Raw genomic sequence first — 20,324 nt, 5'->3', positions numbered from 1 at the left:
ACATGTATGAGGTCTTCAGTTTTTTTTTATAGTTCAATTGCAGTTGTATATATTTAGTTATTACACTTGATCTTAGCCAAAGTAAATGACTGAGAAGCAATTTATTTATTTAATTTTTGAAAGAAGGTCTTTCTGGCCTTGAACTCAGGATCCTCCTGCCTCTACCTCCCAAATTCTGGGATTTTAGACATATAATCAGGTTACCATAGAACACAGAAGCTTCTGTATGTTGGCAGTCTATATGGATGTATTTGAATTTTTTAAAAAATATTTAATCACCACATGATTAGAAGAAGCATTTTATTACAGCAGTAACGTATTCAATAACAATTTCCAGAGCAACATGCCAAATCTCATCTGATCTCGGAAGCTAAGCAGGGTTGGGCCTGTTAGTACTTGGATGGGAGGCCTTCAGTTTTTAATGGGCCTTGTAACAGCACAGTTTTAGAACAACTGGGTATTTATTTTGAAAAATAAAAAGTTAGTTCATATCTCATATCATCTGCAAAAGTTAAATTTCAGATTGAAGAGTTAAATGCAAAAACAAAATTAACCACCTCTTAAAAGAAAATATACTTTGTGTATAATAATTGAATGGGGAAAGCTTTTAAATGTACAATGCAAATCCCAGAAACTGCAAAGAAAAGAGTAATGAAGTTTTTATCAAAATTAAACATATCCACATCAAAAGATTTGCATGTAAGGAACAGAGGAAAAAATACTCAGAATACTAAGTTAAAGATTAGTTCCTTTACCAAAAGACTAAAAATCTACAGTAAACGCCACAGATGTCTATGCCCAAATGAAAAGTAGGAAATGGGCAATTCTACCATCAGGCTGCCTTAGAACAGGCAGCACAAATGTTCAGTAAGCAACCAAAGATACTCAAATGTTATAGCCATTAGCAATGTAAATTAAAATGTGAATAAAAAATAATTTTAATCTGTTACATTAAAAGTAAAAGGATTAATAATATTCTAGTATTTAAAGTTTGTGCATATGCTTTGAGGAATAACATTTTGCTAATATTAATGGGTAAATTTTGTTTGGGAGACAATCTGGCAGTTTTGTACAATCCAAATACCTGTATGGAACTTCCCTTCTAAAGCATTGTTTTCAGGGGAGCTCACTTTCACCAAGATAAAAATATAGATTGAACAGAGTACTCTGAGAAATAATGAGAGTTTTCCATTAGACCAAATGATTGTAAAAATGAGGATGGTTAGCTACATTATATTTTCCCCAATATATGGAATACCCTGTGACAGGCGAACAGTCAAGTAACAGGTACAGATGGTAGGGTAGAAGTATATTAGAAACATATTTGTAAAGTAAAAAAATAGCTTATGGAGGAACAAAGGAGGACCCTATTGTGACTTTTATAAGTTATATAGCTGTAGGTATTTATTTACTACTATACCAAAATAAATACAAAGAAAAAAATCCAGAATAGTACATCAAACAAGTACATTTTACAACAGAAAATATTAATATACTGTGCTATTTCTAAAGAAATGAATTCTTCGTATTTTTACGGAAGTTTAATTGGAGCTATGGTAGTTGGAAAGATGGTGAATTCTTCTTATTTTTACGGAAGTTTAATTGGAGCTATGGTAGTTGGAAAGATGGTTCTGTGAGTACCGGTTGCTCTTGCAGAAAGCAGAGCCCAGTTCAGTTCTTAGCACCCACACAGTGACTAACAACCATTCATAACTCCAGTTCCAGGGGATTTGAATCCAAGGCCCTCTTTTCTGGCCTCCACATGTACTGCACAAATGTGGTCCATCTACATACATGCCAGAAAATATTTGTGAACATAAAATAAAAATAAATAATCCAAAAAATTTTAGAAAATCAATTGGAACTATATGAAATTTTTATTTAGTATTATAGATTATCAGATAAATGACTACCTACAGCAACAAGCATTGAAAAAAAGAAAATGACACTATCTAAATCGAAGTGATTGAATATGATACTATATGAGAAAATTTATTTTTAAGTTTATGGTAAACCATAACATATGTGTCTTAAAATAGGCAAGAATCAACAAAGTGGTGACATCATTAAAAAGACAATGTATAACTCAGAACTCCAAGAAAGGGATTCTGTTGAACATAGGGTGCTTACAGTAATCGAAGAGACTTTAATCCATCAAAGGTTCGAGCAGGAATACATCTCAGGCGGTTGTAACTGAGAATCCTGAAAGCAAACATATTCTGTTCATTTTGCCCAGGAATCTAATAATGCACGAGTGTTATTTTAAAGCAAACCAGTTGAAGAGTGAGGTATGTGAGCATTTTACAATTTGAAAATATTTACACGCCATATACATTGTTCACTTTTGTGTTACGTTGTAGTAAATTCATTTCCTTAATACAACTGAAAAAATCCTTCATTCTGTGTACACTTGCCTCAAAAGTTTAACTTAAAAAATCTCTCATAACCGTATCATGAACCTCAAATTTATCTTTTATCTTACACTGAACAGAAGATTTCTTGTAATTTCTTTCCTTGCTTTTTATAGAAGTGTTTTCTGTTTCTCTGGATGGAATTTACATTCCTTGAAAGCAATGACCATGTGACCATATAGTAAACCTGTCTTGTGCCATAAATTAATGAACAGTCAGTATCACAATTTCATACTCACAAAGTAAGAAGCTGGGTCATGTTGCTGAAGCTTTGATTGGAAAGGGTGCTTATTCTGTTGTTACTTAAGTCTCTAAAAGAGAAAAAGGAAGACATGGAGTTTAGGACTAACCGGACTAGAACTCTTAGTGAGTTTCAGAAGGATAGGGGTCTGCTTGTTCATACCCACAGCAGTATTACTAGCACTGGTCTATAATCTGAAAAGAATACTTCACTGTTCCCTGGGATAGACTGTAATGCTGGTGTGACTTATTCAGACTCTGCCCTGTTAGAATCAGGAGTGCCTACCAGTCTTGAACTGGCTAAGAAACTGTGGCCACAGGGACTAATTTCACTTCAGAGCAGAAGTCTCTGCTCCTGCATGCACAGGACCTGGGATGTTCCACAGACAGCTTGGATGCATTTTGCTGGGTATGAAATAAACCATGGATCTTCAAAGTCCTATCAGGTTTACATTCTTTTTTAAAAAAATATTATTATTATTGATTTATTTTTATTTTATGTATATGAGTGTTATGTCTGCATGTAAGTACACTTTTGTCAAGTAGTACCCATAGAAGACAGAGAGATCATTGGATTCACTGGAACTGAAGGTACAGACGGTTATTAGCTACCATGTGGATGCTGGAATTTGAACCCAGTTCCTCTACAAGAGCAGCCAGTGCTCTTAACCACTTAGCCATCTCTCCAGTCCCCATTATATTTGTTTTTTGTGTATAACTGTATTGTCTGCATGTATGTAAGTGTGCCCATGTTGTGCAATGCACGAGGTCAGAAGAGGGCTTCAGATTCCCCTGGAACTGGAGTTAGGGACAGTTGTTAGTCCCCATATGAGTTGCTGGGAATCAAACCTAGGTGCTCTGCAAGAGCAGCCAGTGCTCTTAACCACTGAGCCATCTCTACAGTCCCAGGTCTACATTCTTTACCATCATTTCTATATATATACATATATATATATATGCACAAATTGCACATATTTGAATTTGATCACTGATAGATTTCCTTAGTTAATTACATTCCCATTGTCCACAAGGCAAAACAACCATGTTTCTGCCTTTGGCTGAGTCTCTAACACTAAGAAGGTCATCAATAAATAATTATTTACTGAAAGAGTAAAGATATTGAATTTTAATCAATGCTTACTGGCTAGTTGAAAATTCAAGTTGTATTCTGAGTTACAATGTGTATTCCATGGATCTGGTCTTATTCTCATTACATGTACATTCACTCATATATATTCCCAATACATGTTTATTATCATACATTCCCTATATACATATAACCATTATAAATATTCATTTTTTTCTGAAGGAAAACCCAAAACATATTAAAAAATGGAAGATCCAGAATAGAAAAAGAACATCCATCCTTGTTGTTTTTAATCCTTGCTTTTAAATTCCAAAATATGAGTAAAATAGACAGACATAATTATGAAAATGGTAAGAACTTTGCAGTATCTATATAATCCATGTTTTCAGGTGCTGAAATCCTATGCCACATTTTAAAAATAATTGAATGTATTTATTAAAATATATTTCTATAATGAGCCAGTAGCAAAATCTATTTCTGGATCCACAGATCTCATTTTTAATTGTTTCTAAGTACTCACGTGCTCTCCCTTAGATGACCTGAATCAGTTAGATTGATCTTTTGAAAATTTCAGGAAGTTTATGGTTTAACAGAACAAAATTACATGAAAACAAGTCTTGCTGTCAAATGAATAAGCAGACACAGAACAAGGTGTAGCAGGAAGCACCTCACTCCAGTCATTGATCATTCATATAATCCTGTTACCATTTTCCATTTGGATTTCCCATATTTTATGGAAATTTGAAAGAGATCAATAACACTTTAATGAACCTTACTATCTAGATAAAGTTGACATTGGACAGTGTAATAGTTTCTGTTCTTAATGTTCTGGAACTTCTTATTTAGGTATAAGAATAGTCTAGGAACACTAGAAACATGTCTCTAAAACTAGCCATATTTACTATAAAATTTAATTAAACTAATGATAATGTATTTCCATTAAAATTAATTACATTTTGCTGATTTCTACATGTGCTGAAAACTTCCATTAGTTACCAGTAAGGCTAAAACGTCAAATTAATTTTAGCAGGACTTTGTCTTCTTTTAAATACTGTACCCACAACCAGATAGAAACACTTGCATATTTCAGTGCCTCCGTGCATTTACCTTACAGATGGACAGAAATCATTTCCATAACAGGAAATAGTTATTTTAGGAGGAGAGGAAACAAAACTTAAAAAATAACATTTTGAAATTTGTTCTCAGAATTTCAGCATCTTTGTCTTGTTTAATTAAATATGGTATACATGCAGATGATTGCATAAAATAAACTGTAATACCTATATACTACAACTTACTTTAAAATGCCTTATATAGGAATGTTTTAAAAATAAGTCTTTTTCTGTTTTTCTTTTAGGCTTATAGTAAAGTACTTTCTTTTTTATCAAAAAAATCCAGTTTTACTGTGTTTTTTTTTCTCACTGTTTACACATTATTATGCCTGTGATTCTTTAAACAGAGAACCTTTTCCCAAGATACCCCACTGCCTGATCGACAGTCAGTGGCGATGCTACTCGTCCAGAACCACGATGATCCAGAAGAAGCAGCTAGTCTAAGTGATTTATATTATATGAGAGAGTCACTAAATCTTCTGTCCCTTGTCATTCCCATTTTCATGAAATAAAATGAGTTAAAGAGGGAAAAATATGTTACTCACATAAGTGTCAAATGTTTGTAGTTAGAGAGTTCCTTGGGGACCAGTGTAAACTGGTTTCCATCCAGATACCTTAAAACAAGGAAATAACAAGGTCATCTTATAAAGTAATAGCAGGAAATCATAATACAAGTGAATACTTTGCTTTTAACGGGGCCAAGAAGCAAGAAAGGAGAAAACCACACAGTGGTCCAATCTAGTATAATTTTTTGTGGTTCAGTTAGGCTAAAGCATGAACTAAGGACAGAATGGTGAGTCCATGTCTTCGTGGTTTAGCTAGGAAAGCAAGCCAAGCATCTAGCCATTTTTTCTATCAGCATAGCAAGAAGGTTCATTTGGCTATTTATATTTAAAATTGGCCTTGGGTTTACTTGTATTTATGTGGAGAAGGCACCATGAAATTGACCAATTACTAACACAGCCTAGTTTCTGAGGCTGACTACATTTTTACTATCTGAATATATATCAATACGTTTGGTAAATAACGGATAGTTTTAAGGAGATATTTGAATATAACTAGATATAACTTAGAAGTAGTTTAAAATTGATTTAGTGTCATATATCTACTTTATGATAGTAATTTCAAGAGCTTTCATGGAATATCATAAAAATTTTCAAGTTTATAAAACCGTATTTAAATGCAAAAATATTTTTACAAGTCATATAAGTGCATTTTTATCTTTCTTATTAGACTCAGAATAATCAGAAAATAGGTAAGATGGAAAAAGAATCAGCTAACTGGGAAGACACAGAAATTAATGGATGCCGGGGTTTATATCCATGATGTCACTAAAAAAAGCAAGGCTTTCCTTTTCCAGATTATAGATAGTGAATATACAAGTGTTTCTAGTATCATCTGGCCAGAGGTACAGCTGATACCAATTCTGGCACACTGGCCATGTATCCTCTCTTGTCCCCAGGCAGAGGGCAATCCTGAGGTCTCAGGTAAAAGCTGAAATTTTAGAGAATGTAGAAGAAGCCAAAGAATTGCTTAAGATAATCTATATCTAATATTTTAAAATCGAAATGGCTCTACACAATACACATCCGTAAAACTATATGATCAAGATGTGATACATGACATGGTTTGTATGAAAAGTACTCAAATTTTCTGACTTGTCTTTCTTTCCCTGTCCCTCCCTGTCTCTTCTAGCTGTATTTTCCTTGGTGCCACTAGAGGGAAGCAGCAATCCACATACTTCTGTTTTCTCTTTTTATCCTAGGAACTGTCACAGCAAGACAGAAAGATTCAGAACTTACACTCTGGATGTCTACGTGGAAAACAATTTAAAGACGAAGGAATACGGAACTTATTAAAACTAATGAATACCATTTGTTCAAGCTTGTCTACCAATACGTACTTATTTTTGGCAAATTCTTTAATAATTTAATAAAATACACACGAACATTTTCTAATATATGGATATATATGATTGGAGAGAAGGATCTTGCTGACTTGGTAAGGTTCTAAGAATAAGCTCTCTGGGAGGTAAGACTTGAATCCCAAGAAGTGGGTTAGTATTCTCCTGATCTCTCTATAAAAAAAATTTTAGAGGAAAGGAATTGAAATTAAATTCTGTAGTGTGATGTAAACTGAAGATTCAGCTGACAAAGGCAATACATAGATAGGGTGCATTAAACAGGTCCAATGGAGCTTAATATGGGAAACTAAAGAGTATGTAAAAATGTTTGCTGATAGGATGAAAAAAGGCCAGGTAAAATGATCAAAAGGATTTAGCATTAAATGTGAATGCTCTGCTCCTTAAAGGGCCATTTCTAAAATTAGCACTTCACATACAGAATATTCTACAGACTTGTAATCTCCCAGTGGGGAAAAGGAAAGGGTTATGGGCCTAGTTGACTTTCTGAAATACAAACATGTTAAAACAATAATTATTTAACTAAACACAACACAGTGCTTATAGTTAATTAACTACTGTTGTTGGTAGTGAGCGAGAAAAACTTAACACTTGACAGTACTTCCAATAAAAGAAAAATACTCTTTCACGTGTGCTAAGATTGTGTTTTCCTGCTCTTAGTGTTTTATTTAGACTAAAGTAGGATCCACGTACTGCACATGATTTGCAAAATGAGGTCCTTGAAAATGGAACTGACACTTGATCTTAGCCAAAAGATGACGAAGTGACATAGTCTTGAACCTCATTACCTATGGTGCATACTGCCAAAGTTTATCAAAGTTGCTCATTTGGAGTGCTTGCATACAGCTGCATGAATTACAGGCACACATCTGCAGGAACCACATGTGGATTGAAATCATTATTGATCCATGATTCCTTATAAACAAAAAGTAAATAAATGCAGTATGACTCACTTGGATTCATATCAAACATGCTCACATCAAATTAAAGTTCAGACATGAAGGAAAGGAATGAATGTGTCATGTATGCATTCTTATTCCAGTATCTCATTCTCTGATCTATTCCATTCTGGCGATGTGACATGGGTGCAGCCATGCAGTATAGGCTGAAGGACTGGCACTCTAGGTCTAGGTATTTGGATATTGGCCATGCATTTTGTATTTAAGCATCAGTATGATAGAGTCTGGGATAATTGATATGCTTTAGGATCTAAAGAACTTCAACTATAGCCTAAAGAAGCAATGTTCCCTTTAAAGAGCAAAGATTATGTCACTTTCTTGTAATTCCCAGGTAATTATTTATCTTATATGGTTAAGTATTGTCCCAGGCATCATAAAGACGAAGAAGCATTAACCACATGGAAGTTCCTAGACACTGTAAAAAAAGTTAACTATTCAATATTTCCCAAAGTCCATTTGCCAGAACATTAGTCTTGTAAAATGCTCCATGAGAAAAAAAAGAATGCTGGGGAGCGAATTAAGTGTGGGAGCTCTGTAATGTTTACTCTCCTTAGCTGGTGCTTCATAGTGTGAACAAACACAACTGAGGAGCCTATCGTGATGAAAAGGAGACACAGCTAACCAGTAATCCCCAACGCCTCTGAAGTGGCTTTTGTATTACTGAATTATGGTTGTATTTTATGTTCATTAACAGATAAACACGATCCTAAAGGTTTTTGTTAGTTCTCCACCCCCTTGGTGTATGAAACATTAATTATCTAGGAAAAGAAAAACCAAGTGTGATGCTTAGTTTTATCACTCAACTTGATACAATCTAGAATCATCTGGGAAGTCAGTCTCAATGACAGATGGTCTAGATCAGGTTGGCTTGTGGGCATGACTGTGGAAGACTGTCTTGACTAATTTATGTGGGAAGACCCAGCCCACTGTGGATAGCACCGTTGCCTAGGTTTGGTTCTAGACTGTGTAAATGTAGAGAGGGTGCTGAGCACAGGTAAACATGCTTTGTTCATTCTCTCGACTCTGAACTCTGGACGTGTGGAGTTGTCTCAAGCTCCTGCGGTGATTTTTCTCATAGGGATGAACTGCACCTTCAAAGTGTAAGCCAAATAAACACTTTCTCCCTTAAAGATGCTTTTGTCTGCATATTTTATCATTGCAACTGGAAGGAAACAAGGACCACAAACGACTTACAATTCTGTGACATCTCTCGGAATGCCTTTGGGCAAGACCTTCAGACCCTTGTTGCTACATCGGACTACCATATCCAAGCAAGTACATTCCGAAGGACACCGAGCAAGGGGAGAGCAACTGCTGTCGTCATTTCCTAAAGCACCAGATGAGACAGAGAAACACGGATTTCTGATTTCGAAGGGGCTAGAAGGGACTTTATGCTATCAGATTAACACCACCAGAGTCCTGAGGCCATATGATCACTTATATCTAGAGCAGTAATAGTCACAGTTTGACCCCATATATTCACAAAGCATTATTTTCAGGTTTCCTAAGTCAGAATTTCAGAAAACAGCTCATAATTTTCATGACTAACTTCGTTTTATTTTTTTACTTTTTTAAAGGCTTACATTTATTTTTAGTTGTGTATATGTGTCTGTGTGTCTATGTCTCTCTCTCTCTCTCTCTCTCTCTCTCTCTCTCTCTCTCTCGTGTGTGTGTGTGTGTGTGTGTGTGTGTGTGTGTGTGTGCATGCAGGAGCCATAAGAGGGTGTCAGATCTCCTCAAGCTGGCAGGCAGTTGTGAACTTCCCAACATAAGTACTGGGAACCCAACTCAGTATCTCTGCAAGAACAGCAAGAGCTTTAACCACTGAGCCTCTTCTCCAGCTTCATCACTATAATGTTAATAGTGACTTGTGTGTTCAGTTATTTCTACAGGTTTCAATTAGGAAATATAAATATAAGCTGAATTATAGAAAAATTATTGAGATAGATATAAAGGGCTATAAGAGGACAATTAACATTTCAAAGAAATCTGCCTTAGTACCTCATTCTTAAAACACACAAAAATAATAAAACAAAAAGTAAAACAGAACTGAAATGAGCTCCTCATTCACTGGTAACAATAACAAAGCTGGCTTTGCCTGCCTCATAGGGTTATTATCAGAATGAAATGCAAGGACAAAGAATTAAAAAATGAAGACTATGAAGCAGGGCGTGGTGGCACATGCCTTTAATTCCAGCTCTCTGGAGGCAAAGGTATGCAGATCTCTGTGAGTTCAAGGCCAGCCTGGTCTACACAGTAAGTTCTAGGCCAGGCTAGCTGGAACTATAGGAAGACCCTGTCTCAAAATGACCAACAAAAAAAAGACTATGCCTTTTGCCAGATTTACTAGAACTTCTGTTATGACTTTTTTTTTTTTTTCCTATTTCAACATGATAGCATCCAATCAAGATGCTGAGAATAGTAAGGAAAGGGTAGGATGAGGCACTATAAGCATCAGATCCCAAGTTGGGAACTAGAAAATCTTCTAGAACACGTCTAAATAGACATCAAATAGCCTTGAATACGGTATGAAAACAGAAAAGCGCTCTGCTGCTACAGACAAACAAAGAGCAAAGAAAGCTATGGCGTGAAGGCTGTCTTGGAATTCATTTCCTGCAAGACCTTTAAGCCCATCTTACTACATTGTGTTACAGTGTCGGAAGAATTGCTCTCCATAGAACAACAGACGCATCACATCGGTCATGGGAACAGAGGTTTGATGACTTATAGTTTGTCAAGAATTTCTTACCATCATCACAGGTGAAGTCCTGAATGGCTACATCCTGGATTGGGATTTCCTTGAGGAAGTAGGGCTTTTGGCATCGAGGATTTCCTGTTACAATCCTTTTCTTCCTCAGCCACTCTCCCAACCAAGCCAGGTGGCAGTTACAGTTGAAAGGATTGGCCAAGAGGTTTCTAAGCGCCGTAGGCAAACAATGCATAGTTCAATTTGGGGTTCACTTTCTTATTTCTCTAAGTCCCACATGACCATTTTCTACACTATTTCTGCTACAACTATTCTATCTTAACCTTCGTTGTTCCATTTCCCCATATGTACTCACTAACATGAAAATATACTGTGCACACATCTTTTGCTAAAATATTTATGTCTAGAAGTCAACAATAATGCATTCACCTAAGAGAATTCTTCAAATAATTTTAGGTAAAAAAAAAAAAATCGAAGGCAGCAATTTAGGGTTTATGCAGTGGATCTTGATAGATACCTCTTTTAGAAATAATTTAAACTTGTCAGAAATCTGACTACTGTCAAATTTCCCTGCACTGATAATGCAGTAATTTAATATAAAGATGAAGGCTGATTACCTTATATTATGGAGTTTAACCTGACTAGGGCTATTTCATTAATTTGTCAACTCAAGATTCCCATCTCTTGTTTGCTCCAGAGAATAGAATTCCTATCTAAACTGACAGCTGAGTTGATTAAATGCCAGTTATAAAAATGAATTTACTTCTACCGATCTCAATAATTTTGGCATCTCACATTTCAGCACAAATCTATTGACAATCCCATTATTTATAAACATGCCATCTTTAATATGCGCAAATTAGTCACTCCATGTAAAATGCCACACTTTATGTGGAAAAGAGATTAAGTACTCTACTGATGGATGGGTGCTCTCCCCACATTATTTTTCCAGTGACTGGAGCAATGTCAAACATGTTTTTGTTTTTAACCTTTCTATCTTTGTTCCCCTTTTCTTTAGCGATTACCATGACCAGGAAATTATTAGTTATAAAGAGGCATAATTTTAAGCACTCTGTTTCAGATACAGATATAAAAAGGCCTATAATATATTGTTTAGAGTTTATTTTAAAAATGTTTTCAGAGTTCTGATTATAGACCTACACATATTCTTCATTTTCAAGCTGTCTACACAAAATATTCTCTCAGATAGGCTCAACTCACCTCATCAATATTTTCCTAGTGTCATAGTGAACACGGTTTTGTTGGTCTGTTCAACTTTATATGTCTCTTGTCACCAGAATAACCCTTTTAAAGTATAATTTGCTGGTAATAACTCTACTAATTCTCTTTTTATAAAACTTTCATAAAAATATTCAGTGTAAGAATACTGGAAAAATGTGTAACATTTCTTTTATTTGCAGTATCAAGTTAGAATTTTAAATCTAAGCCATGTCATTGATCCCACTAGTATAAAATATTGGCTGAAAATGGTCTATATTTTGTCCAAGTTTTAAGTAATAAAGTAGGTAATAAATTTAGAAAAACTAAAAAAAGAAAAGATGTTTAACATAAACAAATTTGCCCTTTTTGAGATGGTTAAATACTTTGTTAGATTTTTTAAGGGATGTTTAGCAATGAGTTAAAATGCTATTAATAAATGTAAGGACTATAATCCACTGAGGCAAGCAGCAGGCACAGGTAAGGTCATGCGTTCATACTTACAGAGTAGATAAGGAGTGTAGAGTATCAAACGCCCCAGGTGCAATTGTAGTAATCTGGTTGTCATATAAAGACAGCAGACGTACAGAGCTGAGTCCTATGAAACTATCATTCCCTACACAGCTTATTCGATTACTTCTCAACATCCTGAGGGAAGGAAAAGGGCATTGTTATGAAGAAAAAATATCAGATAATCAATTTTGCCTCTTTGAGAACCAAAATAATTCTTTTTTGCAGACATGTAGTATTCATTACTATTGTTTTCAATGTCCATTTCCCATAAAGAATGGCTGTTCTGGAGATCATCCTGTGAGAATGAATGTTTAGGATCATCAGTGTTTAAACTCAGCTGCAGAATGCTTGGTAAGCCTGTGTGGATTTACAATCCCATGACAAGGGTAGCATATTTTCTTTTGATGCTATAATTATGTTTGCCTCATTGCATAATGTCCTAAGTCACCTATTCTGAGTCCTTGGAGCCCAGTGATTTGTGCATTTGGGTAGTATGACATCTGAGATACAAGACAAACGAGGGAGAAAAGAATCAATAGCCATGGCAGGTGGGGAGCTGAGGGCATCTCAGGGATTTAGAGAGTGAGTCACTATCAGACAGGAACTGTGGGAGTGAGGCATGACTGAGCATCCACAAAGACAACATCAAATTGTTTTACTTATTACAGAGTTCATAGTTTTAAGTTTAAAAGTTCCCCAAAGAAGTAAGCATAATATATAACAAGGTCGGATGCTTTACCTTGAATAAACACTGATTAATTTTACATTACCATTGATAGGATAAACACTTGCCATTCCTCAGCACTGTTAAAGTGTTGGCTACTTCCCAACTCCTTCCTTTCTGAACTGTTTACTTGTGGGGTTTCAAGATGGAACCAAAGTGTTCTAAACTCCTCACGTACAAATATATAATTATTTAAATCTTACTCAGAACTCATGAAAAGTTATTTATTGATCTTCCTGCACACGAAATAATCACTGCACTAGAAGAGCAAAGATTATAAGAAAAGGAGATAAAAATTGAACAAATTGTTGGTTTCAAATCCCACCCCATTAAAAATCAGGAATACAAACTTCTGCATGCTGCTAAGTTGTACATAAGAAGAAAGATGATGCCTTCCTTATCAAGGCATCATTGGATGTTCAGAAACAATAGGATAGCAGCAAACCGCCCTTATCAGCACTTTCCTTTGTCATGAATAATGGAGACTTGTGGTCTTAATCTTACTGGAGTCACGACTCCCTGGAAGAAGCTGAAGAAAACTTTATTCTCTTGCTGCAAAAATCATCAGCACATGCATGCAGTGTGAAGTGCCAGGAGATTTTACAACATGCTGAACTATGCACATTATTAGTAACTATCTTAACAATGCTGAAGAATTAAGACGTTTGTGGAAAATAGGGTGTGGTTTCAATTGTTTAGAGCACGTAAAGACACCATGTAGAAGAGTAGACAGATCCAGACAGAACTACTCTAGAACTTGAACTACCCCAGGTCTGGCTCTCAACTGCTCCAAACTCTTTGTGGCACAATTGCTTTAAAGAGACAGCTGGGAGGTACTCATCTCAAGCGTTAAACATAAGCAACAAGAATTCTACTTTATTAAAAGTGGATGGACACAGCTGATTTCAGAGAACTCTCGGGGAACACTCTATGACTGTACCAAATCAAAAGAAACACTGATTCATTGTCCAGGATGGTGTTATGAACTGAGTCTGGGCTCCTCTCACTCACACCTTGAAGCTCTTATCCCTGAAGATGACTACATCTGGAGAAGGCCCTTAAGAGCAAATGAAGCTTCCAAATATACGAAGAGGAAGAAACATCAGAGAGCTCACATGCTCTGACACACTCTTCCTATCTCTTTCTCCTTAAGCAGAGGGAAAGGCCCTGTGAGTACACAGCCAAGAAGGAAGCCCGAGGCTGGGAAGGAAAGTGGAAACACAAATTTACCTCCGTCTTGAACATCCAGCCTCCAGAAATTTGAGAAATGCACATGCATTGTACAAGTCATCCAGTCTGTGGTCTTGCTGTGGCAGCCCAGATGGGCTAATATGTGTGATAAGGGTGAAGCTACAGCTCAGTCCCTCTCCCTGTCTTTCATCCTGCTTTATGAAAGAAGGTTCCAATAACAAGAAGTACCTCCTCAGTGTCTACAGGAGAAGGGAGCACTATGTGCTTTATTGAGTAACCTGAGACAGCTTGGGCCCCTGTGGCCTATTTTCTCGGCCATCACCAACACAAGCCTCAGTATCTCTTCCATATGTATGCTCTGAAAATGTTTGTATATAATTTTAGAGTTCAAAATTAGTTCCTCTGAGGGCTTTGTGACTGGCAGGCCAAACACGCTGGGGCATCGGGTTATGGGCTTACTCTGTAAAATTCTAGTACATCTCTACTATCCTGTGTGCAGGTAAATTTTTGGTGTCTGCATGGGACTCTTTGGTTAGATTTAAACTTGTAATACTATTAACAGATCCACTGATTGAGGCAATATTTTTTTTTTCCTGTTTCTTTCACAAAGAGCAAGGAATACATCATACCCTCACTATACGTTTTTCTCAGGGTTCAGGTGAGACCCTTCAGTTTGGGCCTATGTTAATGAAATTGTTAAGGCTGTTTCTTGGTGGCAAATTGCTTTCTTTATGTACCCCCACAAAGTCTAAAGAGTTTGATTTTTCTCTCTTCGGATTCTTGGGTACATTTTTGTCAAATGTACTTATAAAATTAAGTATCACACAATGAAGGGAATTCAAGTACTATAAAATGTCCCACTTACCTTGTAATCCAAGTCTCATTTTCCTTACCTAAACAACCTTTAGAAACACAAAGAACTTAATTCTCCCAATTGCCCTATCACTAACCAAGTTATTGAAACTCTTAGTATGTTTTCTTTATAATTTAGAGTGAAATATGGGTCAAAGCTACTGTCTCTTTTTCCCTTAAAGCTTGCAGGGACAGACAAGTGTGGCCTCCAGATGAAAAGTTACTCTGTGGAAATGCTTAGTGTAGACTGAAATTTTATGTCTCTCATGTAAGAGTGAGGTAGGAACCATCATCTTCCCAGAAGGTAAGAAACAATGAAGTCCAATTGATGACAATGAAAACAGGAATACTTACAAGGTTTTGAGGCTTTCTAATCCTTTGAACATCTTATGCCGGACATTTTCCAAGCGGTTACTCGTGAGAAGTATTTCATTTACCCCAGATGCTCCTTCAAAGGCTCCCTCCTCAATATCTGTGATTTTATTGTTGCTAAAGTTGCTAGAGAAACATTGTCAAAACACAGATTGTAAATGGCTGCTCTCAACAGAGGGCACTATAAAACTATATCTGGTCATTTTTTATCTACTGAATAAATAGACATGTCTTCCACAATCCCAAGATTTTCAATGCCTGGTGCTCTTAAAGCTATGGAAAGATACTCTTCCCTAATACATGTAGTCAAAAAGATAGCAATATTAAGATAGAATAACTATGCCAAGAGAAATCCCACCTCAACATCAAGGAATCTGTAGAAATCTAATAACTGATGAGGTTGAGTACTCGGTTACATAAAGACAAGAATGCTAGGCTAGCTGGCTAGGAACCCCCAGGAATCCACCTGCCATTACCTGCCATCACATGTGGTTATTTGATGTTGGTGATGATGTTGACACTCATGACTTTGTGCTTGCAAGACAAGCACTTTACTAACTGAATTATCATCTCTGACCCATGGATCATGATCTTTTTAATGCAATGCCCATAGTAGCTGTTCAATAAACATCTGTTGCATTGACTATCATCTCACAGCTAAAAAGGCAGTATAATTATTGGCAAAAAGGAAGACAATTAAGAAATGAGATGTTCTAGAAGTAGCAGAACACATAGAAGGTCCCTTTGGTCTGACCAGCTGAAGAGAATGTGAGTGACTGTGGACAGTTACACATAAGGGCACCTGGGTGCCATTGAAGAATGCTCCTGCTGCTTTTGCAAGTGTGCAGGGAGCTGCTGGGTCCTTGAAGGCTTGACCTCCCTCAGTTCTGTCCCTCCTTCTCTCCTCAAGGATGGAGAATACTCACAGTGTTGCTGAAACTGCTGAGGTTATGAACTTATTCTGAAATATGAGCTGTGGACATGAAGTAAGGCAGATGAGCTATCTAGCCAGCTCACTAATCATTAATTTTCACTGTCTCGTAATGAAAGCTTAATGAAGCAAAAAGTCAAACAGTGACATGAATGTGCTGAGAGAGAAATAGCACCATGGTTTGGGGTTAGCAAAGGAAGCTACAAACATCGTGGAACCCATTCCAATGTGCTTGGATTGCTGGATTCCTGCTGTGGACACATTTTAGACCAGCTGTCTGTACTGAAGTGAAGTGCTACGGCTTGGGCTTTCATTATGTGAGCATATGGAAAGGTTCCTTAGAGAGATTACCCTGAATTCATGTACCATACAAATTTCAACACATGCAAATTTTTTTCCAATTTTTTTTTGTATTTTCCCATCTCTAAAGAAAATGGAAATAAAATGTAAAGAGAGTGAAAATGAAGATACTTGCTCTAAGATACCTAACAAGTGACTTACATTTTACGTAACTGGGGAAGTTTCTTAAAGATTCCTGTGGCTTCCAACACTGTGAATTCATTATTATTGAGACGGCTAGAAGAAGAGGAAAGTTTCATTACAGTGTAGAAGGGGTTAGCTTATCCTACAGATTGATGACAATAGCTCATGATAACTTTAAGACGCAACACAAGTATCACAGATGATTTATAGAAAGTACCAACTATTAAACATTTCATTCAAATTCTTCAAAATCAAATATTCTTAATCTACAAAATGTCTTTTTAGTTCATTTGTAGGATGTTTTGAAGGTTTTTTTAATTTATCTCTTTTTTAATTGTATATGTCTATCTGCAGATATATAGATATGCCCATCTGAATACTTCAAAGGCCAGAAGAGGGCATGGGACCTCCTGGAACTGGAGTTACAGGTAGCTACCTGACGTGGGTGCTGGGAACCAAACTGAGGTCCTTTGCATGATCAGTACATGATTTTCACTGCTGAGCCACCTGTCTAGCCCCTGCAGGATGCTTCAGAGAGCCATTCATGTTATAGTGTTATCAGTGTTTTGTTACTTCTGATGACTGATAACAGGGTGGGCATACTACATTGATTTAGCCACTTATCAGTTGGTTAGATATTGGATTATCCCACATTTTGTTGACTAGGGAAATACTGCTTGGAACATGGCTTTAGTTTTTGTGTGAACATATCTTTTGAATTCTTCACAGTATATCCATAGGAGTAGAATTATTGGGCCACTTGATAATTCTACATATAACACTCTTAAGAATAAACTATTTTCCAAATAGGGTACACAATTTTGCATTTACCTCAATGATGTATAATTTTTTGTTTGTTTATAGGTTTTCCAAATAGGAGTGATTGGGGACTTCTAGTTTTCATTTGTGTAGTGGCTTGGCTGAGAAACGTCCCTCACAGGCTCATGTACCTGGACACTTGGTTGGTCACCAGTGGGTGGCACTGTTTGGGGAGATTATAGAACCTTAAGAGCTACAGCCTTGCTGGAGGATGTCACTGGGGTTGGGTTTTGAAGGTGTATAGCCCTGCCCCACTTCCTCTCACTCTGTTTCCTGTACATATGAAATGTGACCGGCCAACTTCCTGCTCCTGCTGTCCACTGCCATGCCTTCCCTGCCTTTATGAATTCTCCGTCTGGAACCTTAAACCAAAATAAATACTTTCTTGTATAAATTGCTTTGGCCATGGAAATTTAATCACAGAAACAGAAAAGTAATCCATACAATGTACATCTGACAGATGATTAATTTAGCTGTTAATTCTTTCATGTTTTTATTGCCATTTGTGTATCTTCAATGGGAAAATGTCTATGTGGATAATTTGCTCATTTTTAGTTAGGTATATACATTTTTATATTGTCTAAATATAAGAATTATTCATATATTCTGGATGTAAATCCACTGCCAGCACATAACTTACAAATATTATAAATCTAAATCCCTTATCAGGTTCATGGTTTGCAAATATTTTTCCTTTGCTATTGATTTTATAGGCAAAGTTTGAAAAACATTCATTAAAAATGTCACAGGGTCTTTCACTGAACCTCTACATCAGAAACTAATTTCTAATACAATTCTTGATTGAGGAATAAGCTTATTGAAGTCATTATTCTGTTCAATAATATCATTTGTTTGTAGCATTATCAGAAGTAAGTATAAGTCCACATGTAACCACACTGAGCAAAATTCAGGGTCTCTGATACATGGTCTTCATACATTTCTAAAAGTTGTTGCGATAATACACAGACCATAAGCTAGGAGGTAGAGGGAAATCACCACAGCCACAAAGGAGTTAGTTTCTGTCATCCCTTTGAAAGACATTATTTTTAATTATTCAAATTGCTAAAAATTCATTAACAGGCATGTGTATAGACACAGTGGGGCAGAAACTATAATGCACCATCCCTGCCATCAAGGGGCTATAATCTCTGTGAAGACAGAAGGATTATGCACACACACAGACAAGTAGCTTTACAAAGCAATAAATGAAAAATATCAGGTGGTGCCGTGTGTAAGCACCGCTAAGAAGTTCAGAAAATGATTCGATTTCCTAACGATTCCTTGAATTGTTGGAAACTAGCACTATGGATCGCTGTCCTGGAACTCACTATGTAGACCAGGATGGCCTTGAACTCAGAGATCCACCTGCCTCTGCCTTCCAAGTGCTGGGATTAAAGGTGTGCACCACCACACCTGGCTGGATCTTCCTTTTATAAAGTCGGTAAAGGTGCACTATACAGACATAGAATCTGCAAATAGTTTCCCCAATACACATTTTCCCACAGTGCACTCTTTCTGGGTCCTATGTTAAGTTCATAAATGTAGATTTGATCACATCCAGGTTTTCCTATTTCCTTATTCTTCTATTCATTTCAGAAAGAAGCATGCATACAAGCTACTAATGTTTGTGCTTCTTTACCTGTCAGTCACGGAATCATTTCACCTGTGTCAGTGACATCATTGAGTAAGCATCAAAGGACTCCCAGAGTGGATCTGGTGACCCTCAGTTTATTTTATTACAGAGCTATGAAGTTCTTAGAAATATGTTTGGCCACAATAAATACCCAGTAAGAATCACATGCTCCATTTACTATTAGCATTACTAAGTGCTAACTGAATTCTGAGAGATAATTTGAGGATTCAATTGTAAATTTATGTGCCTGACAAAGTGAAATGAGATAGCCGTTAACACATTTTTATAATGTATATTTTTAATGAGTTTTTGTGCATTTCATGCAACAGATCTTAGTCAAATTTAGACCCCCTCGCCCATCTGCACCTCTCCCATAGTCCCTCTCACTGGATTTGATAATGGTGACAGCATGCACTAGCCCCTTGCTGATTCAATCAGACAAAAACCCAGAACAGAGCAAATGGGCAGCAGGCCCTAACCTTAGTCAAGGGACTACTGACAACTGATTACTGCTAGGGAGGGGGAGTATATCTTAGCGGAGGGATTCTAGATAGGCTGACGTGGCTCTAATGGATGAACTTGCACTGAGGGACATCTGGGTACAAATGCCTGACCCAGATAGGCTTTAACATATTGTTATACGAAAAAGAGGTACATTTAATGCAAAGTACTTAATGCAGTCCTTGAGAACTAAAATGGCAAGATAAAAATTCCCACCTCTCAATGCTTTTAGTCTCTCTCTCCTTCCCTTCCTTCTTCCATCCCTTCCTCTTTTCCTCCCTTCTTCTATCCCTCCCAGCCTGGATTTTGTAGGTAGATGAACTCACAGTTCTGCAGTGTACTGGGGAATGTGGTCTGGGATTTCGTTGAGTTTTTGATTGGAGCAGTCTACTGTGGTCCCTTCACAGCGGCACTTTTCAGGACAAGCCAAGTCTGCAAAGCAGTCTCCACTTAATTTTGATCGATAATCTTCTGTACCTATTGAGGATTCAAGTCAAAAATAAAAGATACTGAGTCTAAAGATTAGAATATTTATTAATTTTATAGGAAGAATAAAAGTAGAATAACTATAGATTATGCAGCAGGGAGACAACTTGGGGAATTTTGATCAGCAGATGTCAGGAAAGGGTTAAAAGAAAGGCTTGGAATTT

At 36.6% G+C, this 20,324-nt stretch overlaps 1 protein-coding gene across 4 annotated transcripts in view; it reads right to left on the bottom strand.

Annotated features, from left to right (window-relative positions):
- The window catches only part of Slit2 (slit guidance ligand 2), a 354,605-nt gene that overhangs the window by 63,987 nt on the left and 270,294 nt on the right, over positions 1–20,324 (bottom strand). For all 4 annotated transcript variants that reach the window (XM_029561716.1, XM_017797197.1, XM_017797196.1 and 1 more), the window contains 9 exons: positions 20,001–20,151; positions 16,740–16,814; positions 15,290–15,433; positions 12,160–12,303; positions 10,480–10,646; positions 8,925–9,057; positions 5,396–5,464; positions 2,651–2,722; positions 2,131–2,202 (listed from right to left, as the gene is read on the bottom strand). In XM_029561716.1, the coding sequence (XP_029417576.1) occupies positions 2,131–2,202; positions 2,651–2,722; positions 5,396–5,464; positions 8,925–9,057; positions 10,480–10,646; positions 12,160–12,303; positions 15,290–15,433; positions 16,740–16,814; positions 20,001–20,151 (1,027 nt within the window). The remainder of the gene's footprint in view (positions 1–2,130; positions 2,203–2,650; positions 2,723–5,395; positions 5,465–8,924; positions 9,058–10,479; positions 10,647–12,159; positions 12,304–15,289; positions 15,434–16,739; positions 16,815–20,000; positions 20,152–20,324) is intronic.

This window comes from Nannospalax galili, unplaced genomic scaffold (assembly GCF_000622305.1).
Source record: "Nannospalax galili isolate Female #2095 unplaced genomic scaffold, S.galili_v1.0 scaffold874, whole genome shotgun sequence".
Taxonomy (NCBI): domain Eukaryota; kingdom Metazoa; phylum Chordata; class Mammalia; order Rodentia; family Spalacidae; genus Nannospalax; species Nannospalax galili.
The sequence above is the reverse complement of the archived record's forward strand: the minus strand, read 5'-3'. Positions and strand labels throughout refer to the sequence as shown.